This window comes from Triturus cristatus, chromosome 1_1, assembly GCF_964204655.1.
Source record: "Triturus cristatus chromosome 1_1, aTriCri1.1, whole genome shotgun sequence".
Lineage (NCBI taxonomy): Eukaryota > Metazoa > Chordata > Amphibia > Caudata > Salamandridae > Triturus > Triturus cristatus.
Genome location: NC_140579.1, coordinates 79,227,000 through 79,247,325, shown reverse-complemented (window position 1 = coordinate 79,247,325; position 20,326 = coordinate 79,227,000). Strand labels below are relative to the sequence as shown.

Below are 20,326 nucleotides of genomic sequence, written 5' to 3'. Positions count from 1 at the left end.
CCGCGCCCAACCTGCGCCGAAGGTGCGCCAAAGGTAAGCCCGTCTACGCCCGTCCGCGCCTGGACCGCGCCCAGCGCCAGACCCCCTGCCCCTCGCGCTGCCCAGCCCTCCCGCATTACCTACGATGCCACCACCCTCCTAGCCCTCAACCCCGGTCGCGCCCCCAACTGCGTCCAAGCCGCCCCTGGACAAACCCATGGACCTTTCTCCTGCTACTCCTGCAAATTCAGCGGCACCAACAACATCTCCGTCACGACCACACCACTGACTCCCGAACCCAACCACCTACAATGCATCCTTCTCAACACCCGATCAGTCCACAGGCACGCCATTGACCTATGGAATCTACTAGACACCATTTCTCCAGACGTCGCCTTCCTCACAGAAACATGGATGAATGCTTCCTCCGCACCAGATATCACCATTGCCATCCCGGAAGACTATAAGATCACTCGCAAAGACCGTACCAGCCACACAGGAGGAGGAATCGCTATCGTCCATAAGAAATCAATCCGCATCTCAACCAGATCTGACGCCAACCTCGCCAATTCCGAACACCTTCACTTCCAAATCCACATCGACCCCAAAACCACACTCAGAGGCACCCTCCTCTACAGACCACCAGGACCCCGCGCGAAATTCAGTGAAGACATCACGGACTTCATCACTCCACACGCGCTCCCTTCCAAAGAATACATCCTTCTGGGAGACCTCAACTTTCACCTTGAAAAGAGCAACGACCGCAACACCACCACCCTCCTGGACAACCTCGCCAACCTCGGACTTAAACAACTGGTCACTTCCCCCACCCACATCGCAGGTCACACACTCGACCCCATCTTCACCTCCAGCAATCATGTCTCCTTCAGCCACACTGCGGATCTCCTCTGGACTGACCACAGCTGCGTTCACTTCACCTACAACAAGCCCAAACCCACCAACCACCTCCAACCAACTCTGCAAAGAAACTGGAACAAAATCACCACCGACCAGATCTCCTCTTCGCTCCTTCTAAACACCCCAACCCACTCCTGGGACCCAAACCTAGCCGTCGCCAACTTCACCCAATGGTTAGCCAACACCGCCGACACCTTAGCACCACTGAAAAAACGTCACAGCAAACCTGGCAACAAGAAGGCCTCATGGTTCAACGATGACCTTAAGAAGTCCAAGAAACTCTGCCGCACCCTTGAAAAAGCGTGGAAAAAAGACCCAACCACCAGCACCAAGGACGCCTTCAAAAACGCCACCCGCACTCACCACCAACTAATCCGAAAGGCCAAGAAAACAGCATTCAAGGATCGACTTGACAACAACGCCCACAACAGCAAGGAACTTTTCAACATCGTCAAGGAGTTTTCCAATCCCTCGGCCAACTCCAACGACATCACCCCCTCTCAAGCCCTCTGCGACTCCCTAGCCTCATTCTTCCACAACAAGATTGCAGACATCCACAACAGCTTCAACAACCAACCCGGAGCCCAACCCACCCAACCACATGCTGAACACTCCACCCCCGTGAACACCCTTAACGACTGGAACCCAATCTCCACTGAGGACACCATCCGCTTGATGAACTCCATCCACTCAGGATCCCCCACAGACCCATGTCCTCACCACATCTTCAACAAAGCAGACTCCGTCATAGCACCGCACCTCCGAGACGTCATCAACTGCTCCTTCAACTCCGCCACCTTTCCGGAAAACTGGAAACACGCTGAACTCACCGCCCTTCTGAAAAAACCAACAGCGGACCCCACCGAACTAAAAAATTACCGCCCCATCTCGCTCCTTCCATTCCCGGCCAAAGTCATCGAGAAAGCTGTCAACATCCAGCTCGCCGCTTTCCTCGAAGCCAACAAATCCCTCGACTCCTCACAATCAGGCTTCCGAGCAAAACACAGCACTGAGACCGCCCTCATCGCAGCAACAGACGACATTCGAACTCTACTGGACAATGGAGACACAGTCGCCCTCATCCTCCTCGACCTCTCTGCAGCATTCGACACAGTCTGCCACAGCACCCTTTTACAACGCCTCAGCAACATCGGAATACATGGAAAAGCACTTGGATGGATCACCTCGTTCCTCACCGGAAGAACCCAGAGAGTCCGCCTCCCACCATTCAAGTCCGAGGCCACCGAAGTCATCTGTGGCGTACCACAAGGTTCCTCTCTCAGCCCCACCCTCTTCAACGTATACATGAGCCCCCTCGCGACCATCGCCCGCCAACACAACCTCAACATCATCTCTTACGCGGATGACACTCAACTGATCCTTTCCCTCACCAAGGACCCCAGCACCGCCAAATCTAACCTACACGAAGGAATGAAAGAAGTTGCTGAATGGATGAAACTCAGCCGTCTGAAACTGAACTCAGATAAAACAGAAGTCCTCATCCTAGGTACATCCCCCTCTGCATGGGACGACTCTTGGTGGCCAGAAGCCCTTGGAAAAGCACCCATCCCGACAGACCACGCACGGAATCTAGGCGTTATCCTGGATTCTTCACTTTCAATGAACAGACATGTCAGCGCCGTATCCTCATCCTGCTTCAACATTCTTCGCATGCTCAAAAAAACTTTTCGCTGGATCCCCACCGAAACCAGGAAAACAGTCACCCATGCTCTGGTCACGAGCCGACTGGACTACGGAAACACCCTCTACGCAGGCACTACCGCAAAACTCCAAAAGAAACTCCAACGAATCCAAAACGCCTCAGCCAGAATCATATTAGTCATCCCACGCAACGAACACATCTCTGGTCACCTGAAAGACCTCCACTGGCTACCCGTCAATAAGAGAATCACTTTCCGACTGCTAACCCACGCACACAAATCACTCTACGACATCGGACCAGAATGCCTCAACTCAAGACTGTCCTTCTACACCCCCTCCCGCCAGCTACGCTCCTCCAGCCAAGCCCTCGCCACTGTACCTCGCATCAACAAGACCACAATGGGAGGTAGATCCTTCTCTTACCTGGCTGCTAAAACATGGAACTCACTCCCCACCCACCTTCGCCTTACCCAGAACCACCTAGCTTTCAGAAAGCAACTTAAAACGTGGATATTTGACAAGTAATCCTCCTCCCCCCCCTTAGCGCCTGAGACCCTCTGGGTATGTAGTGCGCTATATAAATTCTCTGACTTGACTTGACTTCATCTCAGATACAGCCTGTCTGTGAAGACTGAGCCCTGTGGAATCAGTGGATAGACTGAGGAGACTCTGCTTGGTGTGGGTGAGCTCTCCATGGTGCTCTGCATTTGAATGGTAGGATCATAATTGTGGCTCTCAGAAATATCTCTCCTCTCCAGTGAAGTTCATATTGCATTAGCAGTTAATTTTCATTGTTACCTTGGAAATCAGGAGAGCATTTTCTCACCCAGCATAATGCAGTACAATTGTTCTGCTTTGTACATTTACCTAAAAGAGTATCATTTGAAAGGGCAAATGAAGCCTTTGCCGAGGCCCTCAGATTTCAACCTGAAATATACTAACAGGAAGTTCCAGTCTCCTTGCACATTTTGCTTAGCTGGAAAATAGTCTAAAGCATTCATGGGCATCGTAGGGGTGCAAGAAAGAAAAACATTCTTGTATCTTGTACACATTGAGATAGGAATGAAAAGGGTTATACGTGGTCCATTGCCCAGTATTGAAGGCATCTTTGGTTCTGGAGACAACTAAAAAACTCTTTGTTCATATCACCTTATCTGAAAGCTATCACTGTAAGCAAAATGCCTGAAAGCGCCAAGAAGCCCCCTGCAATGCATGCTAATTTTCCCTTACTGGAAATACGCAAAGCTGTTTTTTGCAATCAGAATGTACCTTTAATGGGCATCCTGGCTTGGGTTCTGTTTCTCTGGCAAAGGAGAGTTGGCCAGACTCCCTTATCGCCCTCATTAACTGTCAAGGCTTCTACTGCTTTGTATTCGTTTCCAATTGTGCATCGATGAAGTATCTCAAAATGAAGAAGAAGAAGTTATCTGTAACACGAATTCTCTAGTGTAAATATCTCTTATAGATTCAGGTACAAAATCACTTTGTTCCCCTACTGAGAAGAGGAGACTAATAAATTGTCTCAAACCCATAACAGCTCTACATTAGATCTCATGGCGGTAGAGAAAGCAGCAGCATTCCAGAGCTGGCCATTGAGATGTTTTAAGACCCTATGTCTACTGAGATTGATAGTGGCTTGTGTTGCAAAGCATGTCCTTGTGCACAGTTCCAGCAGAGCCCATATCAGAGAACCAGTGATACAAGTAAGTAACATATCCCTCAGTGTTCTAATATATTGTTGGTGACCATGCAGTGGCCATAATTCATATCTACCTAGCCAATTCTATCTTTGGTGGATTACATTACCTCTGTCTTGCCCTTTTTACAGTGGGAGGACCCTGGCCACATGGGGTATAGCATATGAGGTAATGCTACTCATATCAAATGGCCTCTCTGCATCAGAGACATGAAATCAAAAAAACACACCCACATATAATTAGAGATAAGGGCACTACCATGTTTGATGTCACAGTCAAATAGTTAGTGAAACTGATGTTAATGTTGTGTTTCTCTCTTTCTAGGATGTACAGAGTGTTATGGACAGGTAAAGCTCACTTTTTCGTGAAAACTCACTATGTGAAAATCTAGAATGGAAATATCACTATTAAACACAGATCTAGCTCAACGTGCGTGTAAGAGTTCTGGTAGTGGAGCTGTTCTGTTCAGTTTTTTCACTGAACTGCCACCTCATGCTCGTCCACTTTATATTGGAGGTTTTATTGCTTCCGAATGGGTGGCTCTCATTCCTTGTCTCTCTCACAGCAAAGGTACCTTTCCTTCCTTACTTCTAAGAGGTCTCTCGTCCCCTGTTTAACTTGCGGTAGCAGCTTCCTGTCCATTCTTACTCTGAAAGGTCTTTACTCTTCTTTATCTCACAGTGGAGGTTCCCTGCTCATCTTTGCTCCTGAAAGTTCTCTCTTTCCTCCATTTTATTGTGCAATAGACATTCTCTGTCTTGGTCTATTCTCTTAGAACTTCTCTCAGTCCTCTTCCCACCCTGTCTGCTACAACTCTTCTTCCTCCCTTTAAGTTCACTTCGGATCTCCCCAGACCGTAGAGCAGTGATGGAGTTTTGTTCAATGTTGTTTCCTTCCTAGGTGTGATAAAGTCAACAATCGCAAACCAGACATTAGATATCTGGTAAGGGAAAGCACTCTGGAGTGCTTCAACACACAGCATGCTTACATAAAGGAGAAGATCAAGACAATAAAAGGTAAACATCTGTCAGATTGTGGGACAGTCACATCAGGATAAGGAAGAAAATATTGTAAGTGAGTGACTTTATTGTATTTATCAAATGAGGACGATAAGTACACACTTGTATCAATTAAAAACTATCTGAAACAAATAGTAAATTAAATTAAAAAGACCACTACAAATGAGAACATCATTTTGATTAGGTGTAGGAAACTGTTAACAAATTATAAATTATCTTTAAAAACCTGTACACACAAATACATCAGTAAACTTTATGTAGGAAGCTATTTTAGCATACTATAAACAAGATCTACATATTTTATTAAAGCACTGATAAAGGACGGAAATTGATTCATAAAACATTAGTTAGGCACGGCTATAACACTCCTGATGTTAGCCCTAAACTTAACGGTTTGGGACAAGTAGGGGTGATATGTCCTATGGTTTCTGCCTTGTACCCACACAGCCTACAGCGCCTCTGCCTCTAAAGAAGGATTCCAAGATCTTTCACACTGGTGCAGAGGAGTGTGGCATATGCTGGATCTCAAATATTTCCTTTTTTTGTTGCCTCAAGGCCTGATTCTTGATAGGGTTTCTTACAGTTTAAGTAAGAGTTGTCAAACTTCAGAATGTTTATAGTTTGCTAGTGTTTCTTTCTTTTCCTCGATCATTTTGCCTGGGGATTCTTTTTTACTGTTGTTGTCATCCTGAATGGGGTATGAGCACATTTAAGTCTGGAAGGTGGTGCTGTCTGATCAAGGTTACTGATATCATCCAAGTTCAGGTCCAAGCTTTTATATTTGTTTCTTTCTAATTCTTTAAAAATAAATCCCTTTAGCATTGAACTGTTAGCATTCCGGAGGTCGCACATGTAACTGATTGTCGCGACTGTCTGAAAACTGACCATGTGTTATGTTCAGTTTTAAACTGAATTTACTTTGAGGAGTTGCTGACTGTAGGTTTAAAAGATGTCTAATATTCTGCATGTAGATTTTCTCACGCTCCATTATTTTTGATTATTAAACACAGTAGATGCGTAAAGCCGCAGTTGAAAAAGCAGCATTGTTCCTGCTGTAATAGATTGGCTGTTAGAAATTTGGTTTCTGGTTAAGGGGGGTGAAACCCTACTCAAGCAGCAACCACAATCCTTGAAGTCACAAGCAAACCCCCAAATTAACCTGTGTTCAACTCTCTGGTAGCTTGGCACAGGGCCGTCAGGCTTAACTTGTGAAAATATTATGCAGCACTTTAAATAGTAATGAAGTGAAAACACAGCATAAGGAAAATACCACATCAATCAGAAAAGCAGAGTACATTTTAATAAACAAATCAAGACCAAAATGACAAAATTCCAATCAGTAGAACCAGAGATATGCAATTTTAAAGATTTTGGTGGAAATAGCGCCAAAAAGCACCAGGCACCAGCTGTGGTTATCTGGTCGCACTGGACCATGACAAAGTCACAAGTTCAGGCCGACTACAATGGAGCTCGGGCCGTCTACAGGAAGCCAGTTAGGCCTGCTGAATAAGAGTACCCTAAATCCTGGTTGGGAAGGGATACGGAGTCCCGAGTTGAAGATAAGTCTCCAATTTTAAACATTTTGGTGGAAATAGCGCCAAAAAGCACCAGGCACCAGCTGTGGTTATCTGGTCGCACTGGACCATGACAAAGTCACAAGTTCAGGCCGACTACAATGGAGCTCGGGCCGTCTACAGGAAGCCAGTTAGGCCTGCTGAATAAGAGTACCCTAAATCCTGGTTGGGAAGGGATGCGGAGTCCCGAGTTGAAGATAAGTCTCCTAGCAGAGATGATGCAAGGTCTGTGCGAGGATATGCGCTGCGCAGCAGTGGTTCCGGGGAGCTGTGAAATGCGATGTCATTGCTTGGAGATTCGTCGCGCATTGGTGGTTTCAAAGGGCTGAAAAAAGCGCGATGCAAAGTCCTTGCATCAGGGAAGTCTGCGCAGCAGAGTTGTGAGAAGTTGGCCTGGCATATGCTGTCCACTAGTTATAGGGGACACCTTGCACCAGTCCAATTCGACTCTTATGATGTTAGGTTTAAAAGACAACCTTTAAAGAAAGCTATCCTAGTGGTAGCTGTGAAGAGCAGCCTTCAGGCTAAGTCTTGAAGGAGTGTTAAGCTTATTGTTTTACCATAGATAACCTCTTGAATGACCAAATGAAAGAGTAGTCCACACAGGTATATATTACAAATATATGTATTTATTCTAAGAACAAATCCCACTAGTCTCTTGTGAGGCTGGAGGTAATTAAAGATACAGTTCAATAAAGCATTTAAACAACAATAAATAGCACTGAAATCACAGGGCCCCAGTGGGGGACCAAACCATATATTAAAAAAGTGGTATAAGAACCACGACAGTTCTGCAGACAGTGCCTAGGGCACTTAGGGTCGCTGGCCCCTTACGAAACCACCCAAGGTAGTGAGGAAGGGGACCCACGGGAGACGGGTGCAGTGTCTCCATTAAACCCTATGGGAATTGTCGCGGTTGGAAATTACAAGAATCTGGACACTTCTAGCAGGAGTTCGAGTTCAGGAGCTTAGAGTTAAGCTTTTGAAGGGCCCACACCCACGACAGTACCGAGGTACCACTGTTACCTGCCCCTGGGAAGCCGGGTGCATAGGTCGTTTTCGATGTCGGGTCGCGATCTCGTTTTCAATGGAAAAAGGTGAAGAACTGCTGCTGGCGTGAAGCGTCTTCGATGTCGTGCAGATTGAAGATGTAGATCTTGAAGGTAAGGACCTGAAAGCAGAGGGGACAGAGTCTGGGTCACTTGCCAGTGACCAGGGAGCTCAGGAGATAGAGCCCTTCAATGTCGGGTGTTTTCAGGTGGAAGTCGGGTAGCTTGAATCAGCAGCCACGTGGTCCAAGAGGCTTCAAGGAAGGCCAGCTTCTGGAGGGCGACTGTTCCACGAAGGATGAGGGCCGCTACGGTGTTAGTGTCCGGATTGGATCCACTAAGCCTTGGCAACCGCAACCCACGCAAGGATCACAAAACAGCTAGGGTGCAGACCCACGAGGTCTGAGCGAGGTCTCCAGCGAGGAGACGGTAGAGCAGGCCTGGAGCAACCAGGGGAGCCCTTTAAAGTAAAGATTGACCTCCGCTAGGGCCCACCAGTCGAGAGACAAGGGACCGCGGGAGGCAGCAATTTGGAGTGCGTAAAGATGAGCCCACGGGTCGCCGGAGCGGGCTGGAGCGTCGTCCTTTGGCACAAGTAATGCTGAGAGGTTGGCTCAAGAATGGGCCAAAGCACAACTTCCCCACTGGTCGGGGTCGTGTGCTGTGCAAGAGGTGTCCGGTGTCCTGGGGTATTGATGATCTCGCCACCCACGGGGTCCACGGTGCTGAGCTTTGCTGTGCACACTCACTGGCCTCTGGGATGCTTGGAAACCCACCACAGAGTAGGTAGATGTCTTCGATGTCCGTAGGAGCAGCGGAGTTCCAACCGGGTCACTTGCTGTGTTTCAGGTGCCTGCCAAGCAGGGGGGTAACTCCTTTACCCCAAGGGAGATTTCTTCATTCAGCTGTGCGGCAGCTCGTCGAAGGTTCAAGTCTTTGAAGTCCAAGATTAATCTGAGGCTCTGGGGACCCTGCACCCACCTTTATCCAGAGATATGGGGAGTGTCTGAATCAGAGCCCAGGCGGGAAAGGGTGGCTACACCCTCTCCCCTTTGTGTGTTTTCCCGCCTGGGCAGGGGACAGGATGCCCCTGAACCGGTTCGAGGCGGTGTATGCAGAAGTAGGCACTGGAGAAGCCTACGTGCAAGTCTGAAAGACATCCTATGGTGCACCCACCCAGTTCCAATCCACATAGTCTGTCTGGGGAGGTGGGAACACCTCCCTGCAACAGGATCCCTATTGTCCAGCTGCCGTGGCTGGAGTTCTGCCCAGCAATAGGCAGCCAGAGTCGAGTGGGTGGCGGGTAGCATCCCTTTTGTACTACGTGTTCACTTTTAAATTGGTGTCTAAAATCTGCCGCTTTTACCATATCACCCCTCTAGCAGGGGGGAATCATGCCCTCACTCCCATGGCTGGATTGGGAGTATGATTCCACGATGTTTGACACCAAACACGACATGGTTCTGTGCAGCCACTCTTAAGTTATCACGCTATCGCGATTACTTATAATGCGGTTAAGAGTATATGGTATGGCTGCACTACAAACAACCTCGCACTAGTTTTAACGAAGGTTGCAGAGGGGCCCTACTCAGGTAGGGGTTCCCCCTCACACATATCTCAGCACCCTGCCTTGTAGGATTAGCAAGGCCTGCCTTAGGGGTGACCTATGAGGATATATGTGTTGTATTTAAGTGGGATACAGGATACCTATATCCCTGTAAGGGGTGCAAGCACCACCTTACCCAGACTACAGTAGTGGTCTGGTGGTGTCAGTTTGTATGGCTGTCCCAGGGGTGGCACAATAAGTGCTGCAGCCCCTGGTAGGCCACTGAGGGACCCATGCCCTGGGTACCTAGGGTACCATCTACAAGGGGCTCACAGGGTGTCCTCGGTGTCCAATTGGTAGGGACCTAGGGTACTCACATCAGTTTAGAGAGGAAGCAGATAGGCTGGGGTCCTGGATAGCAGGGCCACAGCCTGGCTGGAGTCAGAAAACAGTCAAAACATCAGCAAAAAGTTGGGGGCAACTATGCAGTCGATGCTACTCTCCTACAAACTCCCCCCCCCCCCCCCCCAACGCAGGGACATTAAACTAACCTTGACCAGTTGAGTCTTCATGTTCTAAGTGGAAATATCTGGAGAGGCCATCTGCATTGGCATGGTTGCTCCCAGGTCTATGTTCCACTGTATAGTCCATCCCCTGTAGGGAAATGCACCACCTGAGTAGTTTGGGGTTTTCACCCTTCATCTGTTTTAGCCATAGGAGGGGCTTATGGTCAGTTTGAACAATGAAGTGAGTGCCAAACAAGTATGGCCTCAGCTTCTTCAAGGCCCAGACCACAGCAAAGGCCTCCCTCTCTATGGCTGACCAACTTTTCTCCCTGGGGGTCAACCTCCTGCTAATAAAAGCTACTGGTTGATCCTGGCCCTCTTCATTCAGTTGTGATAATACAGCACCTACCCCCACCTCAGATGCATCAGTTTGAACTATGAATTCTTTGGAGTAGTTGGGGCTTTGGAGCACTGGAGCAGAGCACATGACCTGTTTTAGGTCATCAAAAGCTTTCTGACAGCTGACAGTCCACTGAACCTTTTTGGGCATCCTCTTAGAGGTTAAGTCATTTAAGGGGGTCACAATGGATTCATATCCCTTTACGAATCTTCTGTAGTAACCAGTCAGGCCTAAGAAAGCTCGGACCTGAGTCTGGGTGGTTGGAGCAACCCAGTCCATGATGGTCTGGATCTTGCTCTGTAGTGGTTGATCCTGGCCTCCACCCACAAGGTGGCCCAGGTACACAACCTGACTCTGCCCTATCTGGCATTTGGTAGCCTTGATAGTGAATCCTGCTTTTTGCAGGGCTTCCACACTTTCCTTAGGTGGATCAGGTGATCCTCCCAGGTGGAGCTGAAGACAGCAATATCATCTAGATATGCTGCACTAAAGTCATCCAGGCCTGTAAGGACTTGGTTCACCAACCTTTGAAATGTGGCTGGTGCATTCTTCAAACCAAAGGGCATTACAATAAATTGATAGTGCTCACCAGGGGTTGAAAATGCTGTTTTGGCTTTTTCAGACTCAGCTAACCTTATCTGTCAGTAGCCAGCTGTCAGATCAAATGTGCTCAGATATTTGGCTGAGGCCAACTTATCTGAGCTCATCTGCTCTGGGAATGGGATGGGCATCAGTCCTAGTGACTTCATTGAGTCCCCTGTAGTCTACACAGAACCTCATTTCTTTCTTGCCACCCTGGGTGTGAGGTTTGGGTACCAGGACTACTGGGCTAGCCCAAGGGCTACCGGAGGGCTCAATAACTCCCAATTCCAACATCTTTTGGACTTCTATCCTTATGCAGTCCCTGACATGGTCAGGTTGCCTGTAGATCTTATTCTTCACAGGCAGACTGTCCCCAGTGTCCACTTCATGAGTGCACCAGGTGGTCTGACTTGGAGTCAGTGAAAACATATGTCTGAATGACTGGATAACTTGTCTGCAGACTGTTGCTGGGCAGTGAGGCTGCCTGCCAAGGCTACACCATCTACTGACCCATCATCAGGGTTGTGAGAGACCAGGTCTGGAAGAGGGTCACTCTCCTCCTCCTGTCCCTCATTCGTTGCCACGAGCAAGCCCATGTCAGCCCTGTCCACATATGTTTTCAGTCTGTTTACATGAAGTACCCTGTGGGGACTTCTGGGAGTGCCAAGGTCCACCAAGTAGGTGACCTCTCCCTTCTGTTCCAATATGGTATGGGGTCCACTCCATTTGTCTTGGAGGGCTGCTGGGGCCACTGGCTCCAGCACCCATACCTTCTGTCCTGGCTGGTACACCACCAGTACAGCCTTTTGGTCATGCCAGGCTTTTTGCAATTCCTGACTTGCCTCAAGGTTTTTTGTCGCCTTCTTCATGAACTCAGCCATCCGGGAGCGGAGACCAAGTACATAGTCCACAATTTCCTGTTTAGGGGGTTTGAGAGGTAACTCCCATCCCTCCTTCACTAGACAGAGTGGCCCTCTGACAGGGTGGCCAAACAAAAGTTCAAAAGGGCTGTAACCAACCCCCTTCTGTGGCTCCTCCCTGTATGCAAAGAGAAGGCAGGGCAGAAGAACATCCCATTTTCGCCTGAGCTTTTCTGCGAGTCCTTTGATCATACCCTTTAGGGTCTTGTTAAATCTTTCAACAAGCCCATTGCATTGAGGATGATAAGGGGTGGTGAACCTGTAGTTAACACCACACTCCTTCCACATTGCCTTGAGGTAACTACTCATAAAGTTTGTACCTCTGTCAGACAGTACCTCCTTAGGGAACCCTACCCTGGAAAAGATTCCCAGGAGGGCTCTTGCCACCACATGTGCTGTGATGGTTCTAAGGGAATAGCTTCTGGGTACCTGTTGGCATGATCCACTACCACCAGTATGAACCTGTGCCCAGAGGCTGTTGGTGGGTCAAGGGGACCAACAATGTCAATCCCTACCCGTTCAAAGGGAACCCCCACCACAGGTAGTGGTATCAGGGGGGCCTTTGTGGACTTACCTGCCTTGCCACTGGCCTGGCAGGAAATGCAAGAGCTACAAAAACTCTTAGTCCTCACTCATTTGAGGCCAATGAAAGTGAGGGACAATTCTGTCCCAAGTCTTATTTTGGCCTAGGTGTCCTGCTAAGGGAATATCATGGGCCAGTGTGAGTAGGAAGCCCCTAAACTTCTGAGGTATGACCAACCTCCTGGCTGTGCCAGGCTTGGGGTCTCGACCCTCAGAGTAAAGGAGTCCATCATCCCAATATATCTTATGGGTTCCACCAGCATTCCAAGCAGCCTCAGCAGCCGCCTGCTGCCTGAGGGGTTCAAGAGTGGGGCAGCTCTGCTGCTCCAGGCTCAAGTCTGCCCTAGAAGGTCCCCCTGTCCCCAAGAACTCAACCTGATCAGGTTCAAGTTCATCTGAGACAGTTCCTTCTTCAGGTGTCAGATCCTCTTCTGCTAAAAGAGTCTCTTTAGACTGATCCTGGGGGGAAGGCACGGCCTTACCCCTGCTACTCCTCCTCTTGGGAGGTCCTTGGTCCTTTTTTCCAGGATCCAAGGCCTGTTCAGTTTCTGTCAGCTTAGCTTTTGACCTTGTCAGGGCAAACACTTCTGCAGGGATACCCAGCATTGCTGCATGGGTAGTCAGCTCCACCTCAGCCCATGCTGAGGTCTCCAAATCATTACCTAGCAAACATTCTACTGGTAGGTCTGCACTCACCACAACCTTCTTTAGGCCAGTTACCCCTCCCCAAGAGAAGTTAACAACTGCCAGAGCATGGTTAGTACTGACATTGCTCGCATTGGTCACTTGGTAAGTTTCCCCAAGTATGATTTGGCTAGGATTCACAAGGTCCTCTGTCACCATGGTGACACTAGCCCCTGTGTCCCTGTATGCTAGAGACTCCCTTCCATTTATCCTAGGCTGTTGTTTGTATTTGCCCAGACCACTGGGACTCACAAATAGGGACAGGTCCCCATCACAAACCAACACAGCCTGAGTAGGTGTTCTGACTATGCCAGAGTCCTTTCCAGATCCCAGGGTCAACCCTACTATGCCCTTGTTCTGTGTACCACCACCTATAGCTGAACTAGGGGGAACAGGTGCCTTAGGGGCAAGTGTGGTGGTACTGGTGGCCTTGTTACAGTCTGAAGTCCAATGGGTTTTCTGCTTACAGTTTTTACACCATGGCTTCCTTGGCTGTTTAGCTTTGTTAGATTGGGAATTTTCAGATGCTACTTTTTGGGGGCCTGTTGAAGACTGCTGGTCTTTTCCCTTTTCCCCACCCTTCTCAGAGTTTTTGGCATTTTCCTTTTTAGTTGCATCCCCCAAGGGCTGGACCTTTTGCTTGATCCTGGTTCTGACCCATTTGTCTGCCTTCTTTCCCAATTCTTGGGGAGAGGTCAGATCTGAGTCCACCAGGTGCTGGTGCAGTAATTGATTCTGACAGTTATTAAGAATTTGCTCCCTCATGATGAGATTGTACAATCCTTGATAATCATTTACTTTACTGCCATTTAACCAACCTTCCAAAGCATTGGTAGCACAATCTACAAAGTCTACCCAATCTTGATTTTGTGCTTTCTGGGTATCTCTGAACTTTAACCTGTATTGATCAGTGGTCAGACCAAACCCATCTATCAAAGCATTTTTCAAGATATAGTAATCATCTGCATCCTCTTCCCTAACAGAGAGGAGCTTGTCTCTGCCTTTGTCAGCAAAGGAGAGCCATAAGATTGCTGCCCGCTGATCTACTGGGACCCTTTGAACTTTACAGGCCCTTTCAAGTGCAGTGATCCATTTATGGATGTCATCCCCTGTCTGATAGGGGGCACAATCTTATGCAGGTTCCTATGGTCAGGAGCTTGCTCTCTAACTCTAGGGGTATTATTACTGCCACCAGGGGTCTCTAGACCCCACTTTCTTGAAGCTTTCCGAAGCTCCAGGGACTCCCTGTCTAATGCTAGGTGTTCTCTCCTGAGCTGAAGCTCAGCTTGCTCAAACTGGATCAGTCTGCATTTCCTCTCTTGGGAGGAGTCTCTTCTCTGAGAAGAGGCAGAGGTCCTTTTGGATCTCTCAGAATGGGCAGACTCCTCGGAGGGGGATCTGTTCCTTCTGTTTGGATCCACCACTCTCCCATTAGGGATGGAGGGGGTACCCCTTGGGCCTCCACCTCCATGTATAGAGTGGTCTGTTTTTTCCAGGTCAAGTTCATTATCCTCTTCCTGGTCCTCATCAGAGTCCACCACCTGGGTGTCCTCTTCTGTGGGATGCCCACCCAACCTGTCTACCCCATCAGACACTAGAGTCTGCTTGAAGTCTGCAATGAGCAGAATTTCTCTGAGACGTTGTGTGTTGGCACCTTTGGTTGTCTTCAAATGTCTAGCAGTGCACATCTCCCTAAGCTCAGCAAAAGTGAGATTGTCATATCTGTCGACTGGGACCTTTGAAGGTCCTTCCAGGGCCTTATGGGCTCCTGATCCTGAAGACATTTCTAGTGTAGTGGATTGTTGCATCTACCTACACTAGGTGTGGCCTACTGAACCCTTTCTTGAGTTGTAGTCGAGGTGTGCTAAGCCCTCTACACACAACTCCTAAGTTCAGTAGAACTTATTGTATTCTAAGCTGAATTTATATGTACCTTTAGTACCAAAGTGGTTTTCACTTTAGAAATTCAATTTGTTATCTGGTAAAACAATGGCAAGCTTGAATCCAACCGCTGCACACCAATGTGAGAAGTTGGCCTGGCATATGCTGTCCACTAGTTATAGGGGACACCTTGCACCAGTCCAATTCGACTCTTAAGGTGATAGGTTAAAAGACAACCTTTAAAGAAAGCTATCCTAGTGGTAGCTGTGGAGAGCAGCCTTCAGGCTAAGTCTTGAAGGAGTGTTAAGCTTATTTTTTTACCATGGATAACCTCTTGAATGACCAAATGAAAGAGTAGTCCACACAGGTATATATTCAAAATATATGTATTTATTCTAAGAACAAAACCCACTAGTCTCTTGTGAGGCTGGAGGTAAAGATACAGTTCAATAAAGCATTTAAACAACAATAAATAGCACTGAAATCACAGGGCCCGGGGGGGGGGACCAAACCATATATTAAAAAAGTGGTATAAGAACCACGACAGTTCTGCAAACAGTGCCTAGGGCACTTAGGGTCGCTGGCCCCTTACGAAACCACCCAAGGTAGTGAGGAAGGGGACCCACGGGAGATGGGTGCAGTGTTTAAACTACAGTCGGGATCTCTATTAAACCCTATGGGAATTGTCGCGGTTGGAAATTACAAGAATCTGGACACTTCTAGCAGGAGTTCGAGTTCAGGAGCTTAGAGTTAAGCTTTTGAAGGGCCCACACCCACGACAGTACCGAGGTACCACTGTTACCTGCCCCAGGGAAGCCGGGTGCATAGGTCGTTTTCGATGTCGGGTCGCGATCTCGTTTTCAATGGAAAAAGGTGAAGAACTGCTGCTGGCGTGAAGCGTCGTCGATGTCGTGCAGATTGAAGATGTAGATCTTGAAGGTAAGGATCTGAAAGCAGAGGGGACAGAGTCTGGGTCACTTGCCAGTGACCAGGGAGCTCAGGAGATAGAGCCCTTCAATGTTGGGTGTTTTCAGATGGAAGTCGGGTAGCTTGGATCAGCAGCCACGTGGTCTAGGAGGCTTCAAGGAAGGCCAGCTTCTGGAGGGCGACTGTCCCACGAAGGATGAGGGCCGCTGCGGTGTTAGTGTCCGGATTGGATCCACTAAGCGTTGGCAACCGCAACCCACGCAAGGATCACAAAAAAGCTACGGTGCAGACCCACGAGGTGTGGGCGAGGTCTCCAGCGAGGAGGCCTGGAGCAACCAGGGGAGCCCTTTAAAGTAAAGCTTGACCTCCGCTAGGGCCCATCAGTCGAGAGACAAGGGACCGTGGAGGCAGCAATTTGGAGTGCGTAAAGATGAGCCCACGGGTCGCCGGAGCGGGCTCGAGCATCGTCCTCTGGCACAAGTAATGCTGAGAGGTTGGCTCAAGAATGGGCCAAAGCACAACTTCCCCACTGGTCGGGGTCGTGTGCTGTGCAAGAGGTGGCCGTTGTCCTGGGGTATTGGGGATCTCGGCACCCACTGGGTCCACGGTGCTGAGCTTTGCTGTGCACACTCACTGGCCTCTGAGATGCTTGGAAACCCACCACAAAGTAGGTAGAAGTATTTGATGTCCGTAGGAGCAGCGGAGTTCCAACCGGGTCACTTGCAGTGTTTCAGGTGCCTGCCAAGCAGGGGGGAACTCCTTTACCCCAAGGGAGATTTCTTCATTCAGCTGTGTGGCAGCTCGGTGAAGGTTCAAGTCTTTGAAGTCCAAGATTAATCTGAGGCTCTGGGGACCCTGCACCCACCTTTATCCAGAGATTAGGGGAGTGTCTGAATCAGAGCCCACCAATGAGAGTTCAGGCGGGAAAGGGTGGCTACACCCTCTCCCCTTTGTGTGTTTTCCCGACTGGGCAGGGGACAGGATGCCCCTGAACCGGTTCGAGGCGGTGTATGCAGAAGTAGGCACCTCGAGAAGCCTACGTGCAAGTCTGAAAGATATCCTATGGTGCACCCACCCAGTTCCAATCCACATAGTCTGTCTGGGGAGGTGGGAACACCTCCCTGCAACAAGATCCCTATTGTCCAGCTGCTGTGGCTGGAGTTCTGCCCAGTAACAGGCAGCCGGAGTCGTGTGGGTGGCGGGTAGCATCCATTTTGTACTACGTGTGCACTTTTAAATTGGTATCTAAAATCTGCCGCTTTTACCATATCACCCCTCTAGCAGGGGGAATCATGCCCTCACTCCCATGGATGGATTGGGGGTATGATTCCACGATGTTTGACACCAAACACGACATGGTTCTGTGCAGCCACTCTTAAGTTATCACGCTATCGCGATTACTTATAATGCGGTTAAGAGTATATGGTATGGCTGCACTACAAACAACCTCGCATTAGTTTTAACGAAGGTTGCAGAGGGGCCCTATTCAGGTAGGGGTTCCCCCTCACACACATCTCAGCACCCTGCCTTGTAGGATTAGCAAGGCCTGCCTTAGGGGTGACCTATGAGGATATATGTGTTGTATTTAAGTGGGATACAGGATACCTATATCCCTGTAAGGGGTGCAAGCACCACCTTACCCAGACTACAGTAGTGGTCTGGTGGTGTCAGTTTGTATGGCTGTCCCAGGGGTGGCACAATAAGTGCTGCAGCCCCTGGTAGGCCACTGAGGGACCCATGCCCTGGGTACCTAGGGTACCATCTACAAGGGGCTCAGAGGGTGTCCTCAGTGTCCAATTGGTAGGGACCTAGGGTACTCACATCAGTTTAGAGAGGAAGCAGATAGGCTGGGGTCCTGGATAGCAGGGCCACAGCCTGGCTGGAGTCAGAAAACAGTCAAAACATCAGCAAAAATTTGGGGGCAACTATGCAGTCGATGCCACTCTCCTACAAGAGTCGATGTGTCAGAGAAGTCTGTGCAGCAGAGGCAATGCGTCGGTTCCAAGGACAATGCGCCGAGCAGCATAGGTAATGTGCACGTTCCGTGCAAGATGGCCATCCTGCAGGGCAGTTGCGTCGGTTCTTCTGAAGATGGGCTGGCAGAGCGCCTTCAGACCCACTTCCACGGGTCCAGGGCTGGGGTGGCACCACTACGGGAGAGCAGGACTCACAGATAACAGTGTCCATGTGCTGGGTTCAAGGTTTTTGGAAGACTGTTCTGTCTCTGAGTCTTCTAATTAGGATGCTAGCCAACTAACCCTGGGAGTCACTCTGGGGTCCTGGGTTTAGCGATACAGTCCTTCTCACCAGACAAGAGGGAAGCAGGGCATCAGTCCTTCAGAGAAGCAGTCCATCAGGTTGGCAATCCTTTCAGCATCACAGCAGTCCTTCCTAGCGGAAAAAACAGGTCCAGAAAGGTACTGAAGAGTTGGGTCTAAGGGTCCAATGTTTATACCTGGTGCCCACTTTGAAGTGGAGGAAGCTTCTAAAGGCTTCCTCCCATTTGAGGTGTCAGTCATCCCCTTCCTTTATGTTCTGGCCCCAGCTTGTCTAGGGTCACAGAAGACCAGTGTCAGACCCTTTGTGAGAGTGGTCAGGCAGAGCCTTTGTGATGTGCAAGTGTGGTAAGTGACAGCTCCTCTCCCTTGTTAACTTAGAGTGGCCCATCCTGCCAACACCTATCGTATTTTTGTCTCCCTCTCTGGGAGCAATACACAAAGACCAACTGGCAGCTACACCTAGTCATGTGACCCAGGATCAGCCTGCAGGCAGCAAATGTTTAGGACATGAAAATGCAAACTTCCTAAAAGTGGAATTTTCAGAGTTGTGACTACAAATCTGCCTTTACCATTAAAGGGAGCTTTTTTATTACAATCCACAGTGGATTTCACCAGTTTGCAAAGTATTTGAGATGAGGTTACACTTTAAAAAAAAAGACTTAACTAGTCATTTAAGCGGTTTAGATGTTTATATTATATTATTACAATTTGAAATGTAACAATTAATAAAACACACAGTTAAATGACTAGACATATATCAAGAAAAATTCAATCATATCCTACTGTAATGTTTATAATCAATATAGCCAAAAAGCAGCAAATTGTAGTTAAAATAAACAATTAAGACATACTATATCTTGTGCTTTTATGATTTGATATTTTAAATCGAATAAAGCGTTACTTGACTTAACTTGACATACTATAATAATGTATTGTGTTATTAACATAAACACTATATTCCAAGTGATATATATCAGTTTTGAAAGACCACTTATACACATTTTGAATTCTAAAATATTTTTTTCTCAATGCAGAATCTTTCCCCAAAGAATTGGGTAAGTTTAATACAATACGAGTTGTCTTGATTTTACACCACCTTTTCCCATTGTTCTTCGTTTCACTAAGAGTGTTTATTTCCTTTCAGAGTTCAGTCGATTCAAAGGATTTAAAGGTAAGAGGAACTGGCTGAGGTCAGAGTTATCACCCTGACTGTCTTTGCCCTCTCAGGCAGGATGTGTTCAAAAAACAATATCAATATAGCTCTGTGTGGTACACGCACAGCGTAGACATCCATTGGTAAACTGCCGATTGCTGCTGGCAAGGCTGACTCACTTTTTCTTGTTCTTTTAAAAAAAAAAAATTCTTTTTTATTGAATAATAAATACAATAACATTTGACATCAAATGACTTTTCTTGTTCTTGAGGTAAATACATACCATTGATTTAAGTAACAATGGTATCTGTTTTTACTGCGATCAATTCATTCCAAACTCATAAGCTTTAGAACACGGATATTCAGCGGAGGGTCCCAGGGCTTGGTCCTTGGTTCATTATCACAGTATCCCCAGACACTGAATCTAAATGCAACTCATTTAAATATTGGTGATCCTGAATGTTTGTCATGGGGCCAACCCTCATTGACCTTGGTTCCACATTCCTTCTGTAGAAAAATGATCACTGCAGAAACATTTGATGGCCAGTAACATGAACATAACATAAGATGTATTTGTAAAGTGCACATTCACCTGTGGGTCTGTTGACTCTGAAATAACAGATGTTGAATATACCTGACTCAGTGGTACTCTTTTTATCAACTTGAAACAATGAAAGGCTGAGTGGACCCTGTAGTATTCATACCTGAGGCCAGGATGTCACACACAGATTCCTGAAGAAGATGCATTGGTCAACTGAACCACTATGCCTAATTCGGCTTGGTTACACCACAAAAGCCTCCTTTTATGAACATTGGAGCTACTACTATTGTCGTCGGCATCTTTCTTTTAATATAGAAACTTTTTATTGTTGCTTTTAACACAGAGATGAAACGTTCATGATAATAACACATATTGACAAGAGTCTATATCAATCAATATTAATACACTGATCAATTATATATGTGCA

At 47.9% G+C, this 20,326-nt stretch overlaps 1 protein-coding gene across 3 annotated transcripts in view; it reads left to right on the top strand.

Moving 5' to 3' along the window:
• The window catches only part of LOC146869499 (E3 ubiquitin-protein ligase TRIM39-like), a 155,167-nt gene that overhangs the window by 109,538 nt on the left and 25,303 nt on the right, over positions 1–20,326 (top strand). For all 3 annotated transcript variants that reach the window (XM_085600901.1, XM_085600829.1, XM_085600992.1), the window contains exons 5-8: positions 4,581–4,603; positions 5,157–5,272; positions 19,240–19,260; positions 19,350–19,376. In XM_085600901.1, the coding sequence (XP_085457027.1) occupies positions 4,581–4,603; positions 5,157–5,272; positions 19,240–19,260; positions 19,350–19,376 (187 nt within the window). The remainder of the gene's footprint in view (positions 1–4,580; positions 4,604–5,156; positions 5,273–19,239; positions 19,261–19,349; positions 19,377–20,326) is intronic.